The sequence below is a fragment of the Telopea speciosissima genome, chromosome 2, assembly GCF_018873765.1.
Source record: "Telopea speciosissima isolate NSW1024214 ecotype Mountain lineage chromosome 2, Tspe_v1, whole genome shotgun sequence".
Taxonomy (NCBI): domain Eukaryota; kingdom Viridiplantae; phylum Streptophyta; class Magnoliopsida; order Proteales; family Proteaceae; genus Telopea; species Telopea speciosissima.
Genome location: NC_057917.1, coordinates 11,104,245 through 11,131,610, shown reverse-complemented (window position 1 = coordinate 11,131,610; position 27,366 = coordinate 11,104,245). Strand labels below are relative to the sequence as shown.

General features: G+C 43.0%; 1 protein-coding gene across 7 annotated transcripts in view; it reads left to right on the top strand.

The window, feature by feature from the left end:
* The window catches only part of LOC122651608 (sister chromatid cohesion protein PDS5 homolog A), a 136,460-nt gene that overhangs the window by 27,503 nt on the left and 81,591 nt on the right, over positions 1-27,366 (top strand). For all 7 annotated transcript variants that reach the window (XM_043845058.1, XM_043845061.1, XM_043845057.1 and 4 more), the window contains exons 12-13: positions 15,456-15,635; positions 18,497-18,636. In XM_043845058.1, the coding sequence (XP_043700993.1) occupies positions 15,456-15,635; positions 18,497-18,636 (320 nt within the window). The remainder of the gene's footprint in view (positions 1-15,455; positions 15,636-18,496; positions 18,637-27,366) is intronic.

Sequence of the window (27,366 nt, the reverse complement as noted above, 5' to 3'; positions counted from 1 at the left end):
CTCAGGGTTTTGAGCCTCTGTTGGTGCTGGTTTTTTGAAGGCTGGTTCTCCACTTATAATGACATTTCTGCCCCAAATTTGAGCCTCAACAATTCAGTTTTTGGGCCTATTCTTCCCTATATCGTTTTCAGCCTACCATGGTTTTTTTCAAAACCCTAAAAAAATTGATCTAGGGGCTACACTTGTCTGCTGCTGCTGATTTTTGGAGACACATCTTGTGACATTGAAAGGGGATTCTCCTCCACTTTTCAGCCTTCAATTTGGAGGATTTCTTGTGTTTTTTGTTACCTCAGCCTTCTCTGCGATTTGGTTTGTTCTGCTGCACTTATGGCTGAATCTGAAGTTTCTACGTGAATTTCTACTGATAATGGGTATACTAGGAATGATAACCATGATCTTCTCCCTAATCCTATCAAACAGGATGGGAGCAATTACCTGATGTGATCTCGCTCTGCCTACTTTGCCATTGCTGGCCGTGGGCTTATTGGCCATATTGATGGCACTATTGTTATGCCAGCTGTAGCTGGCCCTTCTCTGACCAGGTGGATCTCCAACAATGGTGTACTTATGTCCTATTTGATTGGCTCATTGCACTCAGACCTTGCCGATGGTTTTCTTCTCTTTGATACAGCCCATCAAATTTGGTCTGCTTGCAAGGAGACATATGGACAGCTCGGTAATGATGCACAGGTGTATGAGCTCCGGAAGAAGGCCAATAATACTACTCAGGGGGAGTTATCTGTCTCCAAATACTATGCTACTTTGCGTAGTCTCTGGCTGCAACTAGACCATTTTTCTGATTATCATCCCACTACAGCTGCTGATATCACTGCATATAAGAAACATCTGGACAAAACTAGGGTCTATGATTTTTTGGCTGGTTTGAACATGGAGTATAACCAAATTCGTGTTCAGGTATTGGGTCATTCCCCTTTTCCCACACTTGAACAATCCTATGCTTTGGTCTCCTCTGAAGAGAACCGTCGGGCTGCTATGCTCCACCCTCCTGTTACTGACAGATCAACCCTCTAGTCTACTGCCCAGGCTACTTTTACCCATGTCGGACATGTTTCTCTTGGTGATTCTACTACAAGGACTATTACTTGTGAGCATTGTCACAAGCCTTACCACACCATAGAGAAGTGCTGGAACCTTCACGGGAAGCTAGCTGACTTTGAGGCTAAACAGGCTGCCAAGAAAAAAACAAAAAATAAGGCAAACCACTCTGAATATGTTCCTACAGCCCTGGCTACTGACATTGGCCGATCCCAGGATGATCTACAGGCTTTCCTACGACTGCTAAGGTCTTCCGTTGCTGGCCTGTTGCTGCCTTTACTACATCAGCTCCTGCCACCTCTTCTGCTCCTTTAGGTTCACACTTTACCCGGTCAGGTATCCATTTGGTGGTCATTGTGCTTCTGTAGCTTCCCATCCTTGGATCATAGATTCTGGGGCTATGGATCACATGACCGTTCCTCTAGCCTATTCCATCGGTATTCTCCTACTTCTGGGAAAGGCAAGGTCAAAGTAGCTGATGGTTCCCTTTCCTCCATATTTGGAAAAGGAATCATCAACTGCACTTCCTCCCTTACTCTGTCTTCAGTTTTGCATATTCTTAATTATACTTCTAACCTCCTTTCTATTAGTAGTCTTACTCGTGATCTTAACTTTAAAGTGACTTTTTTTTCCTTCCCATTGTGTGTTTCAGGATCTGACCTTTGGGAAGACGATTGGATTGGGTAAAGTGCATGGTGGCTTGTACTTGCTTGATGATGGTCGTCTCACTGCACCCCCGTTACCATCTTCACATCAGAACTCCTTAGTCTTTTCTGAAATTTACCAGTGACACTCTGGATTAGGTCACCCTCCATTAGGAATATTAGCATCTTTATTTCTTACTTTGATCAATTCATGTGATAAGACTGATTTTTTTTGTGAGGCTTGCGTTTTGGCCAAACAGACATGTTCTACTTATTCGGTTTCAAATAAAAGGAGTTCTTCACTTTTTCAGTTGGTGCATTCTGATGTTTGGGGCCCTAGTCATAAAACTTCCCTTTTTGGTCATCGTTGGTTTGTTTCTTTTATTGATTGTCATTCTAGGCATAGATGAGTTTATCTTATGCACACTAAGAATCACTTTTTTTTTTCTTGTTTTCAGCATTTCCATAGAATGGTCCAAACTCAGTTCTAGGCTAATCTCAAGGTTTTGAGAAATGATAATGGCACAGAGTATAAGGAACACCAATTTCAGAAGTATTTGGCTGATAATGGGATTATTCACCAGACTAGTTGTGTCGATACCCTGCCATAGTTGTCACGGCGTCACGGCGATCCAAGTCGGTGGAGGGGTGTCACGTCGATATATCGACATGTCGCCCGCCATGGCGTTGCCATGGCGAGCATGTCGACCATGTTTTATTTTTTATTTTCTCTATTTTTAATGTGTTAATAGATGTATACTCAAGCCATGTTTTATTTTTTCTCTATTGTTTCTCAAGTTTTAAGAAGAAAATTCAGAAATCGAAGAAGAAATCGAAGAGGGAAAGAAGAAATCGAAAGAAATCGAAGAGGGAAAGAAGACAGGAAGAAGAAATCGAAGAGGGAAAGAAGACAGGAAGAAGAAATCGAAGAAGAAATCGAAAGAAATTGAAGAGGGAAAGAAGAAATCGAAGAGGGAAGAAGAAATCGAAGACAGGAAGAAGAAATCGAAGAGGGAAAGAGAGTCAGGAAGAAGAAATCAAAGAGGGTCGCCATGGCGTAGGTCGCCATGCAGCCCTCTCCAGCGCCAGGACGCCATGGCGACGCCATGACAACTATGTACCCTGCCCAAAATGGTGTGGCTGAAAGGAAGAACCGATATTTGTTAGAAGTAACCAGGGCGTTGATGTTTTCGCCCCTTGTCCCCTCCCAATATTGGGGGGATGCTATCCTCACTGCAACCTAGCTCATTAATCGGTTGCCTTCTCGTGTTCTGGACTCTCGCAGTCCGGTTGAACTTTTACATAGAAATTCCACCTTTGTGGTTCCTCCCAAGGTGTTTGGTTGTGTGTACTATGCCAGAGACACGAAATCTCATGGTAAACTTGACCCTCGTGGGTTGCGGTGTGTTTTTTTGGATTACTCTCCAACCTAGAAAGGTTATAAGTGTTACCATCCCCCTTCCTGTCGTACTCTTGTCAGTATGGATGGTGTTTTTGATAAACGGCTTTTCTATTATCCATCACCACATCTTCAGGGGGAGAATTCTGGTTCTAGTGAAGATGTGTTTGTGCTTCCTCCCCTTGAGGCTCCTCCTACTTTGGAGCCTATGGCTGCTATCCAGCCTACTTTGGAGCCTACTTTGGCTGCTGCCCCTTCTCCTATGGCTGCTGTCCAGCCTACTTTAGAGCCTACTTTGGTTGCTGCCCCTTCTTCCGTGGGGATTCCTTTACAAAGGGAGCTTGTAGAAAATAATGATGGTCATGTTCCTAGTCAGGGGGAGTTTACTCCAGTCCAGAAGACCATCAGTGAATTTCAGAAGAGAATTGACAACTCGAATGTTATCAACTACCAAAAGAGATGCTCCAAAAAAGGGCAACATCAATCCACTGTGGCACCCATACCTATCCAATTGCCGGCTCAGGATCTAGATCCTCGTCCTCGTCCTCCTGGTGAGACTTCTCGTTCCGAACTACCTATTGCTCTTCACAAAGGTACTAGGACTTGCACCTTGCATCCTATTTCTCTCTTTGTTTCTTATAGTTCTCTTTCTCTGTCTTTTCGTGCATTTGTGTCTTCTCTTTCTTCTGTTTTTGTTCCTAAAAATTGGCAGGAAGCTTATGCAGATGGATAGTGGAAGACAACTATGTTGGAAGAAATGAAAGCCTTAAGGAAAAATAATACTTGGGATCTTGTAGATCTTCCTCCAGGGAAAAAACTAGTGGGATGTAATTGGGTGTTTGTGGTCAAACAGAAGTTTGATGGCACTGTGGATCGGTATAAGGCACGTCTGATTGCAAGAGGCTTCACTCAGACATATAGGATTGATTACCAGGAGACCTTTGCTCCTATTGCAAAGTTGAATACAGTTGGGGTTTTGCTATTGCAGTCAATCCTGGATGGGATCTACAGCAGCTGGATGTGAAGAATACCTTCCTAAATGGAGAACTTGGTGAGGAGGTGTACATGGATATTCCACCAGGGTTTTCTTGTGACAGTAATCAAGGTAAAGTGTGCAAGTTGAAGCGAGCACTTTACGGGTTGAAGCTGTCACCTAGAGCTTGGTTTGGTCGGTTTCACAAGGCCATGATTTCTGCAGGCTATAAACAGAGTAATGCTGATCACACTCTCTTTATAAAGAGAGCTGGAAAAACCATCACTGTTCTTGTAGTCTATGTGGATGACATTGTGGTTACTGGCAACGATGGTGATGAGATCAACTGGTTGAAGAAGTTTCTTGGGCAGGAGTTTGAGATTAAAGATCTAGGGAAGCTACGGTACTTCCTAGGGATTGAGGTTGCCAGGTCTTCTAAAGGCATCTTTCTCTAACAAAGGAAGTATGTCCTAGACTTGTTGTCTGAAACTGGTTTGTTAGGATGTCATCCTTCAGATACTCCTATGGAGGCTACTGTTCGTCTCAAAGAAAAGGAGGGTGAACTTGTTGATAAAGGTCGGTACCAAAGACTAGTTGGGAAGCTGATTTATCTCTCTCGCACACACGTTCAGACATTGCTGTTGCTGTGAGTACTGTGAGTCAGTTTATGCATCCTATTCTTCTCATATGGAGGCTGTCCTTCGGATTCTTCACTACTTGAAGTCAGCTCCTGGAAAAGGCATTCTTCTGTCTCCTCATGGTCACCTACGGATAAAGGCGTATACCGATGCTGACTGGGCTGGTTCTGCTGATCGGAAATTTATCTTTGGGTATTGTTCTTTCGTAGGGGGCAATCTTGTCACTTGACGTAGCAAGAAGCAGAATGTGGTGGCTCGGTCTAGTGCTGAAGCAGAGTTTCGTATTATGGCATAGAGCATTTGTGACTTACTTTGGCTGAAAGGCTTGCTACAAGACCTTGGTGTTCTTGTTCATCTTTCTATGATGTTGTACTGTGACAACAAACCTGCAATCAGCATTGCTCACAATCCAGTACACCATGATCGCATCGAACATGTTGAAGTGGGTAAACATTTTATCAAGGAAAAGTTGGAAGACGGATTGATTTGTGTTCCCTTTGTGAAATTTACTAATCAGGTTGTTGATATTTTCACCAAGGGATTGTCTGCAAAATTGTTCCATCCTAATCTAGTCAAGTTTGGCATGATTGACATATTTGCTCCAACTTGAGGGGGGAGTGTTAGAACCATAGCCGTAGGGGTATTTTAGACTCTTTTTTTTATGTTTTTTATGTTTCTATTATGTGGGCTTTAGTCCCACGCTGCTTATTTGTACTTTTGTTCTCTATTATCGTTGATATAAATAAAGAGCTTGGGATGACCATTAATCATCCAAGCCTTACTCTAATTCTAAATCTGTCAACAATAATTAGGCCCATTATAAGCACTACATTAAAAATAAAGGTCCATAAGCATTTAATACCAGAACATTTATTTATTTATTTTATGTTTACCACATAAGCTTTGTCTACCTATTGTTAAGAGTGTAGTCAGTATACTATTACTATTCAAAGAAGATGTATGTTTGAGACATAGACTACAATGCTTTCAGGAATCCACCATTTGGATTTATTTTTACATTCTGTTGATGAAAGAATCTCACCTTCAAGGTTCTTATCTTTCAAAGGTTCTTGCATCAAATAAGTTCAGCCTTGTGCTCAGTTAGTTAGAGCATAACTGCCATTGATTGACAAAAAGGCTTCCCTTTGATCTTAAGATTTGAGAAACTCCACCAATTAGACTTTGAAGTGCAATAACTATGTTTCGGAAGGTCTGGCTAGCAGATCTACTAAATGATGCATCAATTTTTCATTTTCTTTTTTGGTAATTAGCATTTTATTCATGAGAAATATATAATAATAGTGCATGGGTATGTACATAGTAGTGCATAGGTGCAACGGAGGTCTGGGGATGCCCCTGTAAGGAGCAAGGTACTAAAACTCGGGTCTCGTACCAATTCGGCCCTTGGAAAAACCGAGTCGAGTTGAGATCTTGCCGAGTTGGTGCATTTTTTTTCTCGACTCGAAGCCTCAACTTGGTGGGTTTTAGACCTAGTTTGGATCTGAAACTTGGTGTTAAGCCTATTTTAGGCCATTTAAACACAATGACACTATCAGATTTTGCAAAAACAAAGTCCAAATATGAGTCTCAATTCGGACCATAGGTTGGTAGGCGATGACGTACTAAAATACCCTACTCTAGACATAATTTAGTAATAGAAAGCAAGCAAAACATTCAATTAATAGCTAAACAACTTAAATAAGAATTAGAAATGTTAAAGTGATACATCAAACTGTTTAACAGTGTTACAACTATCATCACATAAAATGACTTTGAATCAAGTATTTAGTCCCCGCTAGTGTCACATAGTCTTCCCATGACATAGTGTTGCTGTAATGTTGCATATAGTGCTTCACAACAAGCATATAAGAGTTCTGTCGAGTTAGGTAAATAAATACATAGTTGATGGGTCATTTCCATGGGTCAACCCAAGATCCGGGATCTCGTCGAGATATGTCGAGTTAGATAAGTAAATACATAGTAAATGGGTCAACCCGAGATCCAAGATCTCGCCGAGATCTCGTATTATTTTGTGTCGTATCCCATCTCGTCTCGGTTTATCAAAAAACCGACAAACTCGTTGAGATCTCGCCTAGATCTCGCGAGTTCTTGAACTATGGTAAGGAGGAGTGATCTAATTCCGATTGAAGGAGCTAAAAGAGCTAGGGGCAGGCCTTAAATGACCATAGTTGAGGTTGTGAAGAATGACATACATAGTCTGGGTTTTGTGAGAATGACATACATAGTCTGGGTTTTGTGTCAAGTATGACCTCAGATAGAGCCTATTGGAGGGCAAAGATCCATGTTGTCGACACCATGTAGCTGAGATTTTCCTGATTTCTTGGGCTATCCTCTTTCCTCTTACTTTCATTTTCATTTCCCATTTCTCACTTTTCTTATCTCATTTCTTCGTTCTTCTTACTCTCATTTCCCTTTGTGTGGATCTCAGTTTTCCCTACTTTGTTTTGAAATGATCCATGTAGCCGATCCCATTTAGTTGGGATAAGGCTGAGATGTTGTTGTTGGGTGTTTACATGTTAATACAATCATACAGTAGGGACTGTAGCTGAAAGAGCTGACCCTTTACACTCACAACACATCACAGTTAAACCAAATCGAAATGGAAATATCATCCCCAAAACCAAGTCTTGGTCGCACAATCCCTTGCTTTGCCAACTCATTGGAAGTTTGATTGGCACTTCTTAGCATCCATTGAAAACAATTTCCAGCTGAGAAGGAAGATGCCAAATATGCCTTATATTATGGGCCTAGTGACATTGTTCCTCCAACGTATCTTCATCCGACCAATCACATTTGCTGAGTAACCTTCAACAATTGCTTGTGTATCCCCCACTTTAAAGCCTTCAATTCTGCTCTTGTAGAGACACTGTCACCAATTGGACCAGAGAAAGCCTCTGCTACTCTATGATCCGACAGTCTAATGATCCCTCCCCATACCTGATGAACCATGAGTCCCTAGAGAATATACTCCTCAACATTCAATTTAGCCATCCTTCCAGGGGCATGTTGCAGTGGACAACCCTCTCAACTGTTTTTCTTGAAAATCCCTTCTCTTTGTCAGTTAAATTTCTTGCTAGTCTTGGATTCCATACCATATTATCCCCAATCACTTCATAATTTCTCAATTTTGCATCCTTTTTTACTGCAACTCTGTAAATGGTCTGGGAATTAGTTTTGGAAGGTTAATTTACCACATCAATGGTATTGCCAAGAGCTGACTAGGTTGCCATACACACATTCATTTAGATAAATTTATGTATATTATCCAATATTCTTCCCACAAACTGGAGCAATATATGTCCTCAACTTGATTAGACTCCACCATGCTGATATTTTCTTATTTTTGAATAGTAACAATCCTCCATAGGAGAGGTGGTATGGCCATGTTCAACGGAGGCTTGAGGATGCCCCAGTACGGAGGAGTGATCTGATCCTGATTGAAGGACCTAAAAGAGCTAGGGGCAGACCTAAAATGACCATAGGGGAGGTTGTGAGGAATGACATGCATAGTCTGGGTTTTGTACCAAGTATTACCTCGGATAGAGCCTATTGGAGGGCAAAAATCCATGTTGTCGATCCCATATAGCTGAGATTTTCCTAATTCCCTAGGCTGGGACTCTTTCCTCTTACTTTCATTTCTCTTATTCGCACTTCTCATCTCTTATGTGTTCATTTCTTACTTTTCTCTTGCTTTGATTTGCCAGGATCCATGTAGCCGACCCCATTTAGATGGGATAAGGCTTAGTTTGTTGTTGTTGAACAATTCTCCATAGGCTATCTGGAGTTTTGTACATTTGGGAAGTACTCCGAAGCATGAGACCTATTTGTTTTTACTTTAGTTAGGCCATCTTCTTGGTGTAGCAGTAATTCTAGCCTATTCTCCCTCTGATCACTCTTCCCCGTCTTTTTTTTTAAAAAATTTTTGATTTTGAGAAAATTGTTTTTTTTTTTGGGGAATAAATAAATCTATTACCACCCCCAGGAGGGGGCGGAGAGAAGAAAAAGGGGGGGGGAATATAAGGGGGGAAAGAAAAGGGGGGGGGGGAAAGGAAACAAGCCTCAAGCTACCAAAGAAGAGGTAGGAGGCTGCAAGAGAGAAATATCAAGACCTCAGGATACAACAATATACCTGTTCCTTGGGGTATCTAAAATGGGCCTGTGAGGGATATAGCTGAGCTTGAAGGACACGTCAAAGGAGATGGCTTTCCAAATCAAATCGTAAGATCTAGAGTTGGTGGTCCATCTTCTAAGATTTCGCTCCATCCAAATGTGATAAATTGCAGAATCGAAAACAAGCTTACCAACAGTGTTACAGATGGAGCTACCAAAGAATGTCATGTCAAGCCAGAGCCATTCTCTATGAAAAGAAAGAGGTCTCCTGCACCAAGGCCAAATGGTAGTGAGGGCTTTCTTCCAGATGGAGGAGGATAAAGGGCAGTTAAAGAAGAGGTGGGGAATATCCTCGTCACCATTCCAGCAGAAAACACAGGAAGGGGGGGGGGTAGGGATGTCTCTGTGGATAAGGGAGGCTTGGGTTGGGAAGCAAAGGCTAAGGGTTCTCTAGATTGTAAATCTATGGCGAGAGATATGGCCTTTGAACCAGACTAACTTATGCCAAGGGACAAAGGGACTAGGGTTCCTGATAAAATTCCAGGCCGATGTAGAGCTGAAGAGGCTGTTGGAGGAGGGAAGCCAAATGACCTTATTCGCATGAGGCGGGGGGGGGGGGGGGGAAGGAAGAAGGGGGGGAAGGGAATGCCAGATCTGGGAAAGGATGGTGGAATGGAGGGGGTGACCAAGAGCCTCGAGAGATGATAGAGGAGAGGGGGCAGATTTGGGGATGCCCGAAGAATAAATCTGCCTAGGGCTAAAGACATTGTAAAGAACCCCCAGGGGGTGCCAGGGATCAAGCCAGAGGGAGATGGATGAGCCATCGTGAAGGAGGAGGTAGCTCTAAGAGCAAGGGGGCGAAGGAGAAGGATCTTACGCCATACCTAGGAAGAGTCGGGGGAAATGGGGACAGTCCAGATGGAATCTTGCTTTAAGAGGTGGGAGTAAACCTAGTTGACCCAGATGGAGTCGTGCCTAGAGGAGATTTTTCAGATGAGCTTTAGGATGCCCGTGGTATTGGAGTCACGGATGCGACGAATACCAAGGCCTCCTTCAGATTTGGGGAGGCAAATGGACTTCCAACTGATATGGTGAAGGAATTTGGAGGTTTCTTTCTCTTTCCAGAGAAAAGCACAAAAAAGGCGTTCCATAGCTTTGATGGTGGCTTTAGGGATACCATAGATACCACACCAGTAGATATAAGAAGCCTGGAGAACCGATCTAATGCATTCAAGCCTTCCTGCATAGGAAAGAAGTTTAGATTTCCAAATTTGAAGCCGTTTCCTGATATTGTCAAGCATGGGGGTACAGTGGTGACTAGAGAGCCATCTTGGGATAAGAGGCAGGCCCAGATATTTAACAGGGAGGGCTCCAATGGAGAAGCCAGTCAGCCGCAAGAGGGCCTCCTTATCAGACTCAGGGATGCCGGAGAGGAAGATTTTGGATTTGAGGAGGTTGATACGGAGACCAGAGAGAGTCTCAAAGAGGTGAAGAGAAGACATGATGGCCGAGATAGAGGAGTGTGAAGTCTTTGAGAAAATCATTACATCATCAGTGAAGGCCAGGTGGGTAAGGTTAAGATGTTTGCATTTGGGGATGGGGGAGATGATGTGAAGGTCAGTTTTGGTTTGGAGACTCCTAGAAAGGACTTCCAAAGCCAGGGAAAAGAGGAAGGGGGAAAGGGGGCAGCCTTGACGGATGCCAACTTTGGATTGAAAGAATCTGGCAGGGGATCCATTAACAAGGACTGAGAAGGAGGGGGTGGAGATGTAAACAAAAATCCAGTGAATGAAGGCAGGGGGAAGCCCATCTGGGAAAGCACCTCGCAGATGAAGTCCTAGCGAAGGGAGTCAAAAGCTTTATGGAGGCCAATTTTCACAAGGGCCGCTGGCGAGTGAGATTTTCGATCAAAACCCCGCACAATTTCCGAGCAAAGGAGAATATTGTCCGCAATACTTCTGCCAGAAATGATGGCAGATTGATTAGGGCTGACAAGGGACGGGATGACAGTTTGAATCCTATTTGCAAGGATCTTGGCAATGAACTTGTAGAGCAGGTTGCAGAGAGAAATAGGTCTGAAGTCAGCCAAGGAGGAAGCTCCATCGGTCTGGTTGATTTTGGCAAGCTGGCTGGGGTTAAAGAAGAAGCTACGGATAGCTTTGAAGGGATCTCCTTTAATCGAGTCCCAACAGCTAGAAAAGAAGCCCATACTGAAGCCATCGGCCCAGGAGCCTTATTGGATTTGTGGGAGAGGATTGCCTTGGAAATCTCATCATCAGAGGGGATGGAGAGGAGGGAGTTAGCAAAGTGGGGAGGGAAAAACTTATCAATAAGACCAGGGGGAAGGGGGAAGGGGGGAGGAGGGGGGGAGGGAAGGATTAAAGAGAGAGGGAAAAAAGGAGATGGTCTCTGACTTGATGTCAAGGACAGAGGTAAGAGGAGACCCGTCAGGAGAATGGAGCAAGGTGATGGAATTGGAGTTCAATCTAGCTCTCAAGGACCAGTGGTAGAAATCCGTATTGGGGTCTCCAAGATCCAATCAGTGAATGCGGGATTTTTGGCCCAGGAAGCTTTCTTCTTGGAGAGAAAGAGAGGAGAGTTCCTCAAAAAGCTTTTGCTCCTCAAGGGCAAGCTCAAGGTTAAGCGAGTCCGATTGGAGCCAAGATTGAACGCGAGCAAGATCGAAACGACAGGAGGAGACGCGGGAGGGGATGTTGCCAAAGGTGGATAGGTTCCAACTTTTAAGAGCCGCCTTGGTGAGGCGAAGCTTGATAGTGAAGGCAACGAGAGGGAAGGGGGGGCAGCGGACCAAAGTGCGCCAGGCTTTAAGGATGGTGGGGAGAAAGAGAGGGTGGGAAATCCACATGTCAAAGAATTTGAAAGGTTTGGGACCGAAAGAAGAGTAAGGCTGAATAAGGAGGTGGCAAGGGCTGTGGTCAGACAGACCTTGGAGAAGGAAGTTGGAAAGGGAATGAAAAAAGCAGGAGAGCCAGGATTCATTGATAAGGAAGCGGTCAAGCTTGCAAGCAATCCGATCAGAGCCCACTCATTGATTGTGCCAAGTGAGGGGGGAACCTGACCAATGAAGATCCTCGATGTCGAGGTCCTCAATACAAGCATTGAAGGCATTAACGGGAGGAAGGTCAATGGGACACCCATCAATTTTCTCGGATTGGGAACGGACAACATTGAAATCCCCGCCCACGCCCCAAGGGAGAGGACTGAAACCCGATTTAAGGAGGGTTAGGTCAGCCCAAAGGGGATCTCGGGCCGAGGACTGGTTGCAAGCGTAGACGACCAAGATGAAGAAGGGGGAGGGGGAGTCAGGGGTGGAACAACGGAGGTGGAGGAGTTGGGAGGAGTAAGAGATGGAGATGAGGATTTTGGAAGGGTCCCAAAGGATCCAAATACGGCCATTTGGAGAATGTTCATAGCTGGCAAGAAGAGACTAGGAGGGAGCAATAGAGGCAGCAATGCGAGAGGCATTCTCTTGAAGGACCCGAGTTTCAAGAAGGGCACAAAAGGAGGAGTCAGTAGACGAGATAAGGGATCTGATATCATGGTGCTTGGCTAGGGAATTGAGGCCCCTGACGTTCCAAATGAATCCCGCAGACATGGGAAACTAGAAGGAGAGGGGCAAGACTTCCTAGGGGGGCCACTTCTGTACTGTTGGCGGAAAAAAGTAATGGCCGGGCTTCGAACATAAGGCCTGCGAGGGGAGAGAGGTCGGGCCATGCCAGAGGGAGGGGGACGAGGCGGAGGAGGAGCCTCTGAGGATAAGGAGCAGAGGTTAGGGGGAATAGGGAGGGAAAAGGTCGAGTCAAGAAGATTAGAGAAGGTAGAGGAGGGGGAACCCAGAAGGGAAAGAATGAGGGATTTAGAAGTGGAACAGGTTAAGGATGGGCCGGGGGGGGGGATGGGGTTAAGGATGGGCCGGGGGATAATGGGGTTAAGGATGGGCCAGGGGGGTTGAGGTGGAAAGAGGGAGAGGGTTGGGGTAGTGATTGCGGTATAGGTGGGCCAGGGGTTGCATAATGGGAAGGTTATAGGAAAAGGACATGGGCTGTTTAGGGGTTGGATGGGTTGATAAGGGAGGTAGATGGGCCTGGTGAAGGGGATGGGTAAGGGAAGGGGAGGACAAATGGTGGGAGTGGGCCTGAAGTGGGGTGGGCTTAAGGGGAGGTTGAATGGGAGGGATGGAGGCATGGCAAGGGGAACACGTGGAAGGGGTGAAGGGGCAAGGGGCGGATAAGAGTCTAGGATCAGGAAAAGAGGGTGACGCGGTAACCGATGGGGGAAAAGGCAAAAGGGGGTAAAAGGGGAAAAGTGGATGGTAAAAGAGGAGGTCTTGGACGAAAGGGGGGAATAAGTAAAAGGTTAAAAGGTCTATGTACAGGAGAAAGGTCACTTACAGAGGAATGGCTACTGGAGACATTTCGGACCTGAGCCACATCTGCAACAAAACCTGGCGCAGCTTGAGGAGGTAAAGTCCTGCAGTTCGTCACACCTAGGGGAGTAGGGGATACGGTGGATTTTCCAAGCCCAGCATCAGCGGCAATTCGAGGCAAAGAGTTTTTGTGCAGAGGCCTAGCAGGGGCTTCTGTCAGAGAAACTTTCACTCCAGCAGAAACAACAGAGCTTAGAAGTCGTCTTTATCGATTCTTGGGGAGAGTTGGTGGACTGATCCATCAGATCCAGAGCAATAGAAGCAGAGTAGGCCAGAAGGGCCTTGGGAACAGAGGACGGGAGCTCCTCCATACCAGGAGGTGAGCCGAAGGCGGTTGGATCACGGCAACGGCGACAATGGTGTTGGGGTGAGAAGATCTTCTTCCACGGCTAGGAGACTTGGAGGGACCAACTGTGGAAGAAGGAGCCGGGAGGCGGCTCAAACCAGGGGGTTCAGACATGGGAACATCGAGAATAGATGAAGGTGCCAAAGTTTGCCAAAGTTGCAGAAGCATCCTCAGAAGAATCTTGCGCAGCAGTGGAGATGGGGGTTTTACTAGAGCAATCGTGCAAGTGGTGACCAAATAACTTGCAATGGATGCAATGGGGTGGCAGCCAGTCGAATCTTATTGGTTGAACGAAGCTAAAGCCATCCTCTTCCGAGATGGTGATGGACGAAGGAGGAGGGCAATCGGCCGAGACATCTACACAAATTCAAGTGAAAGAAAGGCGGTCCATCTTCAAAGTGCGAGCATCGGTATACAACGGACAACCGATGACAGAACCAATATGGCTAAGGCATTCTTGGCTCCAGTAATGTGAAGGGAGACCAGGGAGGGTGACCCACAAGGGAATAGAGTTGAGGTCGACCTTGTGGAGAAGAACGTAAGGGCTCCATTGACGAAGGAAGATGGGCTTGGAGGCAACCATCCAAGGAGCACCGTCCAGTGCACGAGCTTTCACCTCCTCAGAGTAGAACTTAAAGATGAACACACCATTATCTAGGAGGAAAAGGTCCAGAGATCCGGTAGCTTTCCATTGTTTGGAGAGCGAAGCTTTGACGATATTGAAAGAGGGTCTGGGGCCTAGAAAGTGGCCAACGAGACAGGTTTGCCATTTGGAGATTTCCGGTGAGAGGAGAGAGTTGGGGCAGAGAGCAAAGGGAGTGCTATTGTCGGTAGGAGGTTCTAAATAATGGAGAGTTTGGCTAGTAATGGAGGGGGCTGGAGGCTGGGAGAGGAGGGAGGACCACAATTTTGGTCCAGAGGGATGAAGGAGGCGGGGATGTTAGGGGGGTGATAGTGGTGGTAGGTGAGGTGGCTGTGGGTGGAGAGGAGGTGGTGACGGTAGAAGGAGAGGAGGTGGTGGTGAGGGGAGGAGAGATGGTGGTGGCAGAGATGGCGGCGGTGCTGGGGGTGGCGGAGGTGGAGAAAATTGTTTTACTTAACCTCATGGCCAGAAAAGCCCTCCTTTTGCTTTTCATCAAGGAAATTTCAGCTACCCTTCCCTTCCCCCCCCCCCTCAACCCAAAAAAAATAAAGGTCGTAATATAAACTCATTGTTTCTTATCCTTCCATTGGGTGGTAAACATGGTATGTTTATTTCTTGTCACATGTTGAGACTGAGTGCTTCGACTTTTTTAATGTATGTGAACCATTTCTTCTTGGCCATTAACCAAAGTATTATGAAATTAAATAGATGGGAATAGCATGATGAAGAAGTGCAAACCAATGTGGCACAGGATTACTGAATCAAACAAATATATATATTTTTTTTGGGGGGGGGGGTGGTTGGTTAACCTAATGGATATGTTATTCTTGTGCAAACTAATGTAGAGCAGAATTACTGAATCAAACAGTTCTTTTTTTTTGGGGGGGGGGGGGATAAGGGTTAACCTAATGGATATGTTATTCTTATTTTTCTGTGACTGGTTGTTGGGGGCTTCTTTATCTGGAGAGGAAGCAACCCAAATATGGATAATCATTATATGTTTCAATAATGATTATGATATTTTCATTAGAATATTCATCTCTACAAATCAAGAAGCAGTTTTGGTTTTCTGTTATCTTTTACATTTTTTTTCTTCTTTTGATCTTACACTTATCTTACGGCTTCGTATTGATTATTCTTAGTTTCTAATTAAAATAATATTGTTCCTTCTTTTTCAGGATAAATTTCTCAAAAAGATTGGAGAGAAGCATTTGCATTATGAATTTTTGAGAGTACTCTCTGGAAAATGTATGTTTAATATATTTAGCTCAGAGCATGTATGCTGTATTTTAGACCACCTTTTCAAAAAGGATATTGGAGATGAGCATTTTGAGGCTTCTTCTGTTAAACTTCTTCTGGTAAGGAAAACTACCACTCACGTAACAGCTTATTTTTCTCTATTCAAGATCTGGTGGTTTAATGTGGTGTGTGTTTGAGCTAACTTCTTTGTAGAGCTGGTTTATGGTGCATTCTGTGGATGGAATTCATCAAAATTACTGTATATCTGATGATGATATCTGAACTCAGGCTCTTCCTTTTTTTTTTTTTGGGGGGGGGGGGGGCTATGATGCATCATATTTGAACTACCTACTCTTTTCTCTTTCTCTGTGTGTGTGCTTGTGGATGCATGTGTTAATATTCATTGCTTTGAACTCTGCGCATTCATGCTTTTGGGGTGGGTGGTGAACTGTGTTTTGATTACTGAAAAATAACTTCTAAATGTAATTCAGGATTATTTTTTGATAATAGAAACTTTTGATAAGCAAAAGGATAGGGATTGATCAAAAAAACCTCTCAAACTGGGACTTCATGCTTTGATTTGAATTTGCATTGATAGGAAAGGAGAAATTGACACTAATTGGAAGGATCTGGACTGAGAATTCAAATTGGATGAGAACCAGGTCTTGCTTTGACCTGCTGTTATGTTCAGTGAGATATCTGGTATTCTAACTAGAACCTTACATTTCCTTTCGAACATGAAGCTTGATTCCCTCTTAAACTCTTGATGGCGCTTATGCCAGTCCAGAAATAGCATCTGCTGCTAGTAGAGTAGTACACACTAGAAATGTTACCCAACAGTTCATCTCTACTTAGTTGGCTGCAATTAGACTTTTCCAAAGTCTATCTTCATCACAATGTTATCTCCATGACCATTTGGATGTCACTGCTTGCTGGAACTTTAAATGTCCAATATTCAAGCCACCAAATTCCTTCCGCAATGTGATCTGATCCTAGCTTTCTGATTGACATCTCATTTGCATCCCACGTGAAAGCATCAACTCGAAACCTGTAGGCAACGTTCGAGATTTCGGTTTTTACCTTGGTTTGGATCCTGGTTGAAACCGAAATATTTCGGTCTGGACTGAAATTCGTCCTAAACTCTGCATGTTTCGTCTGGCCATTTTGGTGGTCAAATGGTCATATTATGGCCCGGAAGGCTGAAACTTCAAGGCAACCCAAATTAAGCTTCTCTAAACATATTGGAACCTTTAGATTGTTAAAAAAACCACCTCAAAATGGTAGTTTGGTTTAATATCCTAGGTTGGTAGTGTACGCCATACCTTGCTGTATACTTTCTCAAATATAGCTTATTCTACACACAATTTAGTGTTAGAACACACAAAATTTAATGAAAATAATTAAAATATACATTAGCAATGAAGAAAAATCATTTAATATTACACAATGTCAAAGTGTTAAAAGTGCAAGTACTAGTATTACAGGTAGTCAAGTACAAGTGTACAACCAAGGGTAAAACACCCCTAGGAAACTGTTTCTCCATCACTATAGATGCGTAGTAGCAGTCCCCAACACTTTGTTCTATCAAGAAATGTAGGTGGTTTGGCAAAAATTACCATATATATATATATATATATTTAGTTTTTCCCTTCTAACAGGCGAAATACTCGAAACTCACAAAATAGATCGGAATAGTGCTTTTATATGCACTGTTTTGTATCGTTTCGGTTGAAACAATACCGAAATCGATTCAAAACAAAAATTTCGGCCGAAACTGCGAAATTACAGTTGAATTCTGCATACCTAGTGAGTTGACCTGCATTTTGTTTTAACCTTTGTCAGCCCAATTTTTTCGTGAAATCTCAGTCATTTCGACTGACATTTCCAACCATGGTGTAGGTCTACCTTTTTCAAGAATGGAGTAGCATATTATACATTTAATAGGGGTTCTAACTGAAAAGTTAGGACCAGACATAGCTTACAATATTGACTTGCTACTCTTTTATACAACATTTCTTTTGGCTGCTCACTTATATGTGAAAGTGTAACAGAGGTCCAGTAAGTTGAATGGTTGAAGTTATGGCATGGTTCTCAGTTTATATCGAAACTGGCCGGAATCTCCTAGTTGTCTTGCTTTCGGGCCTGGCCGATACAACGAGGGTTGAAATCCAAATTTCGACCTTGGGTTTCAACCTAGGGAGGCCCAGGGTTGAAACCCAGTGTTGAAACTTCAAAAATGAGATTCGAGTTGTCTCGGTTTTGCCCAGGGTCGAAACTGGTCTCAAAACCAAGATTTAGAACCTTGAGTTATGCATATCATAACCTATGATTATAATATGATAGTTCTTGCTCATTAAGTTCTCAGTTTACCTTTAAAGTAGTCTCAAGGGTTTTGAAGAAGTCTTTTTTTTTTGGGTTTAATAATTAATTGCTTCCAGAATCTGATCTGAGTTGTTTTCATTTGTTCGTTACTATGGTTGTATTGCTCTTGTGTGGGCCACTGTATAGCACAGGGGGACTTTTCCCATTTCTTTAAATTCTGAATCATTAGGAAGAAAGGTTAAGCTATATCCTATTGAGCAATAATAACTGACTATGTGCTCCCTGGACTTGAAAGGGAACATAGTGAAACAGATATAGGCCAGTTTACTTGGAAAATGGTACTAGTTTACAATATTTTAAGTATTTCAAGATAACAATAATATTATTTTTATAGTTTATCTATGTACCACGTGTTTCAGTGTTCAAGGATTACTCAAGTATTTACAGATACTTTCTGTTTTGTATTTTTTTTTTCTCTGTTTCGAATATAGCTATATTAGTTTGAGTGTTTTGGTTACAAGTTTTATGACTAATCATTATTCTGTTGTGGAACCTGCATGTTAAATATTGGTAGTAGATATTCATATGTTAATAAGCTGCTGCTGAACTAGGAAGTTTCTCATTAGTGCTCTTACTTTGTCCTTGTTACCTGAATTAGACTGTTATAAATGCTTTCCCATCCCTACTGAGAGGATCAGAAGAGCTGTTCCAGATTTTGTTGGAAGAGGGTGGCCCTTTCGATGAAAAGCTGCTTCAAATCTTAGCAAAGGCTGGTCCTCATGTTTCTATCAGACTCAGGTAACTATTGCAGCATGTGTTGTTTTTTTTGTTGTGTCCCCCACCCCCCTGAAACATGTTAGATAGAAGAAAGAATCTTAGCATTACAATTCGCCAGCAAGGGTCCATGGTGGACCAGAGTCACCCCCTATTCTACATCTACCACATCAAGGCCCAATATTTCCAATACTCGAACAAATACTAGAACCAGAACATGGCTGATGAACCCCTTGATATTCTAAATCATCCACAACCGTATTAGTTGTTATTCCCTTATGCTTTTATGGAACTGGCAGTTCAGTCTATTCAGACAAGAAGCAAGGAACGGGATGTGTCTAATGAGAAGGATGTATCTCCACAGCTCACTGTGTGACTTGTGATTGCTGATCCAACCAATTAAATAAACTCCATCACCTACTGTCACACTTTCAAATCCTCTGTCAATCATTTTAAACATAGTGGGATAGTGATGCAGTACAGGGTTACCGTAGGAGGAAAAGCCCACTTGAACCAGCCCACGGTTCCTTGGTTCTGGTTTTATCTTAACAGCTGGGCTGGTTGTCAACCAGCTCTATTATCTTACATGCGTGGGCTTGATGGGGGGGAGGTCACTTGGAGATTGTCTTTAATTTAGTTTCTATTTTGTAATAGTTTCTTAGAAGTGAAGTTAGTAGCTACTTAATCTTACATTTCATTTAGTTTCCTTTTTTTCCAGAGTATATTGGAGTTGTAGTGGATCTATTCTAGACAATCCCATTAGAGTAGCAGCCAAGTAGCCCTCTACGCATTGAGGGTTTCTATTTTTGTAATCTGGTTATTGGCTATTATAAATAATGGAGAATGGGCAGCTAGTCCACGATTTTGATGTTTGATAAAAACTCTATGTGATTGTGTGCTACTGTGGTGATTCAGTTGCAGCCAAGGTTGTAAAGCCCAACCGCAGGCCATAGGTGGTGAAGCCTTTGGTCATATCCACTTCTTCCTTTCTTCTTCTTTCTCCTCTTCTTTTTTCCTTTACTGAAATTCCAGCAGTTATTCTCTCTCTACTGTGGGTTCTTCATAGGTGATTTCTGAACTTCTTGTGTTCTACTAGTCCTTTATTGCTGCTCTTAGATTTTCTTCCATGTTTTACTAATTTATGTACTGTTTCAGGTCTTGTGATAGGACTTATTTCCATTATCTAGGTCTGAAGTTTTAGTCTCTGATTTGAGAACATCTAAGTGACAGATTGGACTGAGTTTTGGATATGTTAACCCCTTCCTCTATACTCCACTCGACCCAAACCTGGTAGTCATCGGACTGGTAGATTGGAAGTTATTCTACTTCTCTTTACTTTCTATTTTTCTGTCTAGTTTGGTTTCTCCTTGTTAGGAGTAAGGGGGAGGAGTCGTGAATAGGGAGCTAGAAACACGTGGTGGTAAGACAAACTATGGATGGGAAGGGAACAACAAAGAATATGGCATACCACCACCCAAAACAGAAGAGGGCATGCGGTTAATAAGATAACCCGCAGTCAAAACAGCATCAGCCCAAAAAATGTTAGCCAATTTCATCTCAAATAAAAGAGATCGAGTAACCTCCATCAAATGTCTGTTCTTCCTCTCTGCTACACCATTTTGTTGAGGTGTATCCGCACAGGAGGACTGATGAATGATCCCATGCTGAACCATAAACTCATTAAAGGGAGCAGAAAAATATTCTTTGGCATTGTCACTTCGAAGAACTTTCAAAGGAGTAGTAAATTGATTCTGAATTTCAAGCACAAAAGTACAGAAAATGGAAAACAATTCAGAACGATCTTTCATTAAATAAATCCAGGTAACTCTGGAAAAGTCATCTATGAAAGTGACAAAGTAACGAAAACCTAGCATAGAAGTAACAAGACACGGACCCCACACATCAGAATGAATTAAAGAAAAGGGTTGGACAGCCCTGTTATTGACTCAAGGGGGATAACTTACATGGTGAAGTTTCCCAAACTGACAAGACTCACACTGTAAATTAGACAAGGACTGATACCGACTATCTAAAATCTTCGAACTCTGCAATGAAGGATGACCCAAATGACAATGAATCTGATGAGCAAGTGCCACACTCGAACACGCCACAGTGCATGCGTCGTCAAGAAGATACAGTTCCCCAGATGCGCGACCTCTACCAATCGTCTTCCTTGACTGGAGATCCTGAAACTCACAATAATCAGGAAAAAAGGTAAGAGTACAATTGTTAGCTTTGGTAAATTTTCGAACAGATAATAAATTAAAAGGAAATTTGGGCAAGTAAGAAACGGAGGACAACGACAAAGAGGGGGTAACTTGCACAGTGCTTGTACCCCGAACTTTAGCAAGAGATCCATCGGCTAACACAACATTGGAAGAAGATTCATGAAATGAAGAAAAAATACCTGATGCTCCAGTCATATGGTCCGTAGCACCTGAATCAATGATCCAGGGACGAGAAGTAGATGATAGGCATGCAATAGCATTACCTGGCTGAACTAGGGTAGCAGTGAAGAACTGAGAATTCTGAAATTGAGTAAATCACTCATAATCTTCATCAAGCATAGTCACTGTTTTACCCTCAGGCTTGGAAGGAGGGGTAACCACCGGATCACTGCTGGCTGAATTTGCAAACTGAGGTGGTTTACCATGAAGCTTCCAACAAAAGCGCTGAATGTGACCAGCTTTGCCACAATGATGACAAGTGCGCACCTGTCCTAAAGTCTTTGAAGTACCGGACGTGGGTGCTTTACTGTTCCCTAACCCACGACCACGGCTACCACCACTGCTGCCCGTACCTGTCCCCTCACTGGACCCACGGTTGAGAAAGGCTGCAAGTGCTGAACTCTCATTACCATGGGTGGAATCTTGGCTGTTCTCACGAGAAACCTGTAAAAGTCGAGAAAAAGCTTCTGGAAGTTTGGTGACTCTATCCCCACCGAGGATTGACCGTACTGGCTCAAATTCTTTTCGAAGTCTACCCAAAAATACCATAACAGCCAGCTGTTCTCGCTGTTGCTGCATCTCTTTCACATTAGACGTGATCATAGTTGTCACGGCGTCACGGCGATCCAAGTCGGTGGAGGGGTGTCACGTCAATATATCGACATGTCGCCCGCCATGGAGTTGCCATGGCGAGCATGTCGACCATATTTTATTTTTTATTTTCTCTATTTTTAATGTTTTAATATATGTATACTCAAGCCATGTTTTATTTTTTCTCTATTGTTTCTCAAGTTTTAAGAAGAAAATTCAGAAATCGAAGAAGAAATCGAAGAGGGAAAGAAGAAATCGAAAGAAATCGAAGAGGGAAGAAGAAATCGAAGAGGGAAAGAGAGACAGGAAGAAGAAATCAAAGAGGGACGCCATGGCGTAGGTCACCATGCAACCTTCTCCAGCGCCAGGACGCCATGGCGGCGCCATGGCGACGCCATGACAACTATGGACGTGATAGGAAGAATGGAATTCAGCTCCTCATATAGTCGCTTGAATTCCGCAAAATATTGGGTTACAGTCAGAGTCTTCTGATCCACTTTATAAAAAGCTTGGGACAAGTCATAAATCCGAGACAAGTTGTCCTTCCCAGAATAGAGGACATTCAAGTATTCCCATAAATCCTTTACTGTGTCAATGTGAGTAACCAGGTCTGCAATCTGATTATCCATTGAGTTCAACATCTGACTCAATATTCTTGCATCCACCGTATCCCATGTCGTGTCTCCTTCAGGCTTTGGCTTTGTGAGATGATCCTGTTGATCACGCATCGTCAAGGCCAATCGAACCACCTTTTTCCATTGCTGAAAATTAGAAATCCCTTCAAGTTTCCTTTCGATAATGCGATGAGAAGAGGACAGTTCAGTCACAGTAGTCTTTGCATCACCCATGCTTAAACAAATTGAATCTTCACAGAGAAGTCACGGACGGAGCGAAACTGATGGACAGCAAACATTGCCGAAATTACAAACAGTTCTGAAACTGTAGGACAGCAAGGTGATATGATCTTCAATCAATCACAACCAACAAACACCAGCCAGCAACAAACATTCACCACCAATAACTCGATCCAAATCCAAAAAACAAACAACACCTGAATCGATCTCAAACTTGGCACATACCAAAAACTGAGACCTATTTCTTTTGTATAGTCATGAACTAGTCTCAAATAAAACCACAAAACTGCAGCAAAGGGTGCTGCATTCCCTTTAAGATATGATCACGCGAAGTCCCAAAACCTTAAGTCTTCAAAGCCGCAAGCTTATTCAAATCAAAACACAGGAACAGAGAAAGGATTAAGGATGAATGATCGACCCCTACAGTCCTAGCTTTGATACCATGTAAATATAAGTGAAGAAGAAGAAGAAAGAAGAAGAGAGGAGAAGGAAGGACAGAAGCTGCAGAATTGGGGCTGCAGTCGTTAGTTTGACTGCACCCAAAACAGTATATTAAATAGGGTAAAACAAAATAAACCAAGGACAAAAATACCCCTCATTAGAGGAATCGTGAATAGGGGCTGACGCTAGCTCCCTATTCACGACTCCTCCCCCTTACTCCTAACACTCCTAATCTAACATCACTTTGCTTTGATATATTATACACATAATCACAATATTAGAAGCTCCGTTCAATTTTAGTTTCAGTCCCATTGGTTGTAATTTGTATGGATTGAGAGTTATATCCATGTTCAGTTTCTGCCATATACCCTCAGTTCTTAGTTCACTGAGATTCTGGTTTCTAGTGTTTGTCTTTTCATCCTAGCATACCTCATCAGATAACCTAGGAAATACCACTTGGGGGTCCAATCCAAAAGCTTAAGCTATTAGGTGGAGATAGCCCAATGGTATATGAAGAAATGAGGACACAAGTAGAAAAATCTTCAATAAGAAGAAATAATCTTCATCATAGTTGTCAAGGAGCTAGGCGATCCAAGGCGTTTGAGGTCCTTCCTAAGTGCTTAGGCGCTTAGGCGGCACCTAAGCGGTGCCTAGACGGCCTAAATCGCGTTCCAATATTAATTTTTTAGTATATCAGTTATATGTATGAAACAATCAAAACACACATTTGGTTTATATGTTCTTGAAATTGGTCATTTTCAAGTATACCTAGTCTTACATTTGGTTTATACTGTTCTTAGAAAATATGATGTTAACAATAAGTAGTTAACCTGCTCTTGATTTAGAGAAATGTTCTTGTTTGCTAAGAAATTTGATTGATCAAATGATTTTATTTTTACATGAGACTTTTTGTATTAGGTAGAGCACAAAACCAGCTTTCCAACAAATCCAAGATTGCTTAAATCTGATTTGTATTGAAGGAGTTATGTTCCGGTCAAACCTTATTTGGTGTGCGCAAATGCTGTCAAAATCGCTCTAAATGAAAATATTTTTTAGATATCAAAACAAATGAATATTTTACCGCACTTTTGGTTTTTAGCAATGTTTTACCATACTATGATTTATGGAATTTTTAGTTTTGAGAAAAACCCCAGCATTACAAAGTTGAAAATTTCACCTATCGCCAAAAATCCAGTTTTTGTTCTTGAACTGGGGGGTTGACTTTTTATCCTTTTGGAATTTGATTTTTTAAATATTTTTATTGGATTGAAATAGAGGGGTATTTTCTTATTTATGAATAATATCAACATTTACTTCAATGATATTTGGCATAAATAAGTGCCAGAACCTGCTTCGATACCAATTAACCCAATGCATGGCACCGTACAATAAGGCGGCAGCCGCCTAGGCACCTAGAAATCCGCCTGGACGCCTAAGCGGCGCCTTGACAACTATGATCTTCATCATCTCCAATCTCTCCTTCACGTGTAGCTTTGACGTACCTGGCTCTACTCGTGGACAAACAACTTAGGGAGGACAACAAACGGACCTTGCTCTGATGCCATGTGACACAATCAAATTGGAATAACAAGCGTCAGAAGAGAAGAAGAAGAAGAAAAAGAGAAGACAGGGATAAAAGTAGAAGAGAAGAGGAGGAGAGAAAACGAGAGAGAATAAAAGAACTAACGTAGGAAGAAAAGAAGCTCACGGTTGGAATCCTCTTAATTGTGAGCAATACTATATATTATAATGAATAAAAGCAACGATTACAAGTATACCCTGGTCTATAAGCCAATACATATAATGGTCTATAAGCCAATATATATAATGGTCTATAAACCAATACAAATGAGCCTATATACCCAAACTACGTATGGTAGTAGTAAACACAAGAATCTCAACACTCCCCCTCAAGCTGGAGCGTTCTTGTTATTCCAACTTGGAGCCTAGGATATATATATCTCCTAGGCTCCTAGTTGGAATAACATGAACAGGCATAACCAGCAGAGGCAGTTCCTTTTTGGGAATTTTTCGCCACCGCCATCGTCACCATTGCACCATCACCACCGCTGCCGAGGCTTCAGCCTCATGGTTCAGCATGGTTGACTGAACATGTATTAATGCATGTCGGACCATGCTAACCATTGCTGACCCCTAACCTCCCAACCATTATGATTCCTTCGTATTTTTCCAGGGCTCCCTAAGCCCTGCTACCAACTGCCAGCCTCCGCTGGCCCTGCTGCAGTCCGCCAGCCTCCACCTGGCCCTTCTTTAGTTCTTTCCCTTCTTCCGGTGCCTCCTGCTCCTGCCAAAGCTTCCCAGTGCCTCCTCTGCCCCTGCTGGTGCTTCCGTGGGCTCCATTTGAACCTGCCAGTGCTGCTTACCCCTGCTGATGCTTCTTCGCATCTCGTGAGCCATCTGTTGGCCTTCTCCATACTATGCCGATCTCCTGTTGGCCTCTTGGGAATCTGACAGCCCCTTGTTCACCTTCTCTGTGAGCATACCTGCTGCCTTTTGCTGAATTCTTTTGAGATTGACCTTCTTCATCTCCTGTGAGGTATTTCTTTTACTCCTATTGTGCATATATGTCTGGCTTCAAGGATTCTAATCCCTAAAACCAAAGAGGAAGAGGGGCTTAAGGCATCAAAGGTAGCCCTTGGCACCACAATAGGTCCTTAATTAACATATATGGAGGGCATTATAGGCTGTATAAAACCCTCACTAAAATCTTTTATAAGTCTACCTAACAACCACGAAGCAAGCGGGGTCACCGGGGTATAACTTAAATCCTAAAGTTGCTGTCCAAACACATCAGCCAGATGTGGGCTCACTTTAGAGGGCCCTAAACTTTGATTGGGTCCAAGGTTCCATCATAGTAATTGTAGCCCCTTGAGTTTAGTTTACAACGCAATTTGAATCGCGTCGACACGATGTGGATAGACCAAGTTATGGCCAAAACAGTGAGCAGAGGTCAAGCAGTCAGTAATGGATCGGATTTACGAACGGATTCGGTGGGGTGAGTCTGTCCGTGAGTCCGTTCTCAGTGAAACAAAAACTGAGAGGAACGGATTTACGAACGGACTCCCGATAACTGGGTCCAGGCGTGAATGAGTTTGGGGCAAAACCCAGATTCCGAAGATGTTAACCTTCCCAACTCATTTCTTGCTCTATTTTCCTTCATTCCAGAATTGAAATCTCAAAACTGCAAACCCAAAATCCTAATATCCCATCTCAAGAATAGCATGAACTCCAAATGCTAACCCATCTCAAAATAGGAAACCTCAAATGATAACAAATCTTAAATTCTGGATTTAGAACTTAAGGAACTCCTAAAAACCCCCTTCAACCATCATTTCATATTTGTTTTAAAGCATAGCAGTGGCTGAGGCCACTAAGGCACCCAACCACCACCGAACACCCACACATACGTGGAGAGGAAGAAGGGAGGCTGACCTCCGCCCCTGCTGCAGCTGGGCAGCAGCTCCCTTTCCCATCTCCAATGTTGATTCCCTATTTTTCTCTCTTCATTTTGCTGCAAAACCCCTTTAGAAATCCCAACTCTCCCTTCCATCAAACCCTCTTTATTTTGATGATCTCCATCTCAAATCAAAAGTCAAAATAGATGAGAAACAAAATCAGAACTCCTTAGAGATTAGAACATTACCTCTTTAAGGAACAACTCCTCTATTTGCTTTGTTTTCTTCAAACCACAACCGAATCTCCAGCCCTATCTTCAGCCCGCCCTTTGATCACCGATTGAATCAGTTTGCCACTGCCATGGTTCTCCTTCTTTCTTTTCTCTCCTCTCACGGTTTCCCTAACCCACTCTCCCTTTTCTCCCTCACTTTCGTTTTCAGCAAGAATGAGAATTGGAAGCTCTACGAATGAGCTCTCCCCCTCCCCTTATTTACCCTCTTAAGGCTGAATTAAATGAACAAATAAGTAAACTCCCTAAACTACCCTTACCTTTACTCCTTTTCTCCTACAACATGCCATGGTCCAACTATTGGACCAAGATTAAACCCATGGTCCTTGAACCACATGCTTCCCTTGAAGCAACCCAATTTCTCAAACCTAAAAAGAATGGATTGGTTATAAAATGAAATGGGCCTTAGGGCCAGTTTGGTTGGCAGCCCCAAGCTCCAAAATCCATAAAAGCTCTAATTGGGCAATATGGGCCCACCTACATGACTAAACAAGGTGAGGGAAAGATAGGGGTGGGGTCTACCATGTCCGGGAACGTAGCCACCGTGTCCGGGACACGGGCACGTGGGTCCCACACAAGGAAACACACAAAACAAGCATGACAGCATGAACGGATTAGCGGACGGACTCACCAGCAGTGGGTCCGTTCGTTGATCTGTTCCTGCTGAAAGGGCTGAACAATAACAGAAAGTCCCCGGGCCTTGACCCTCACTTCA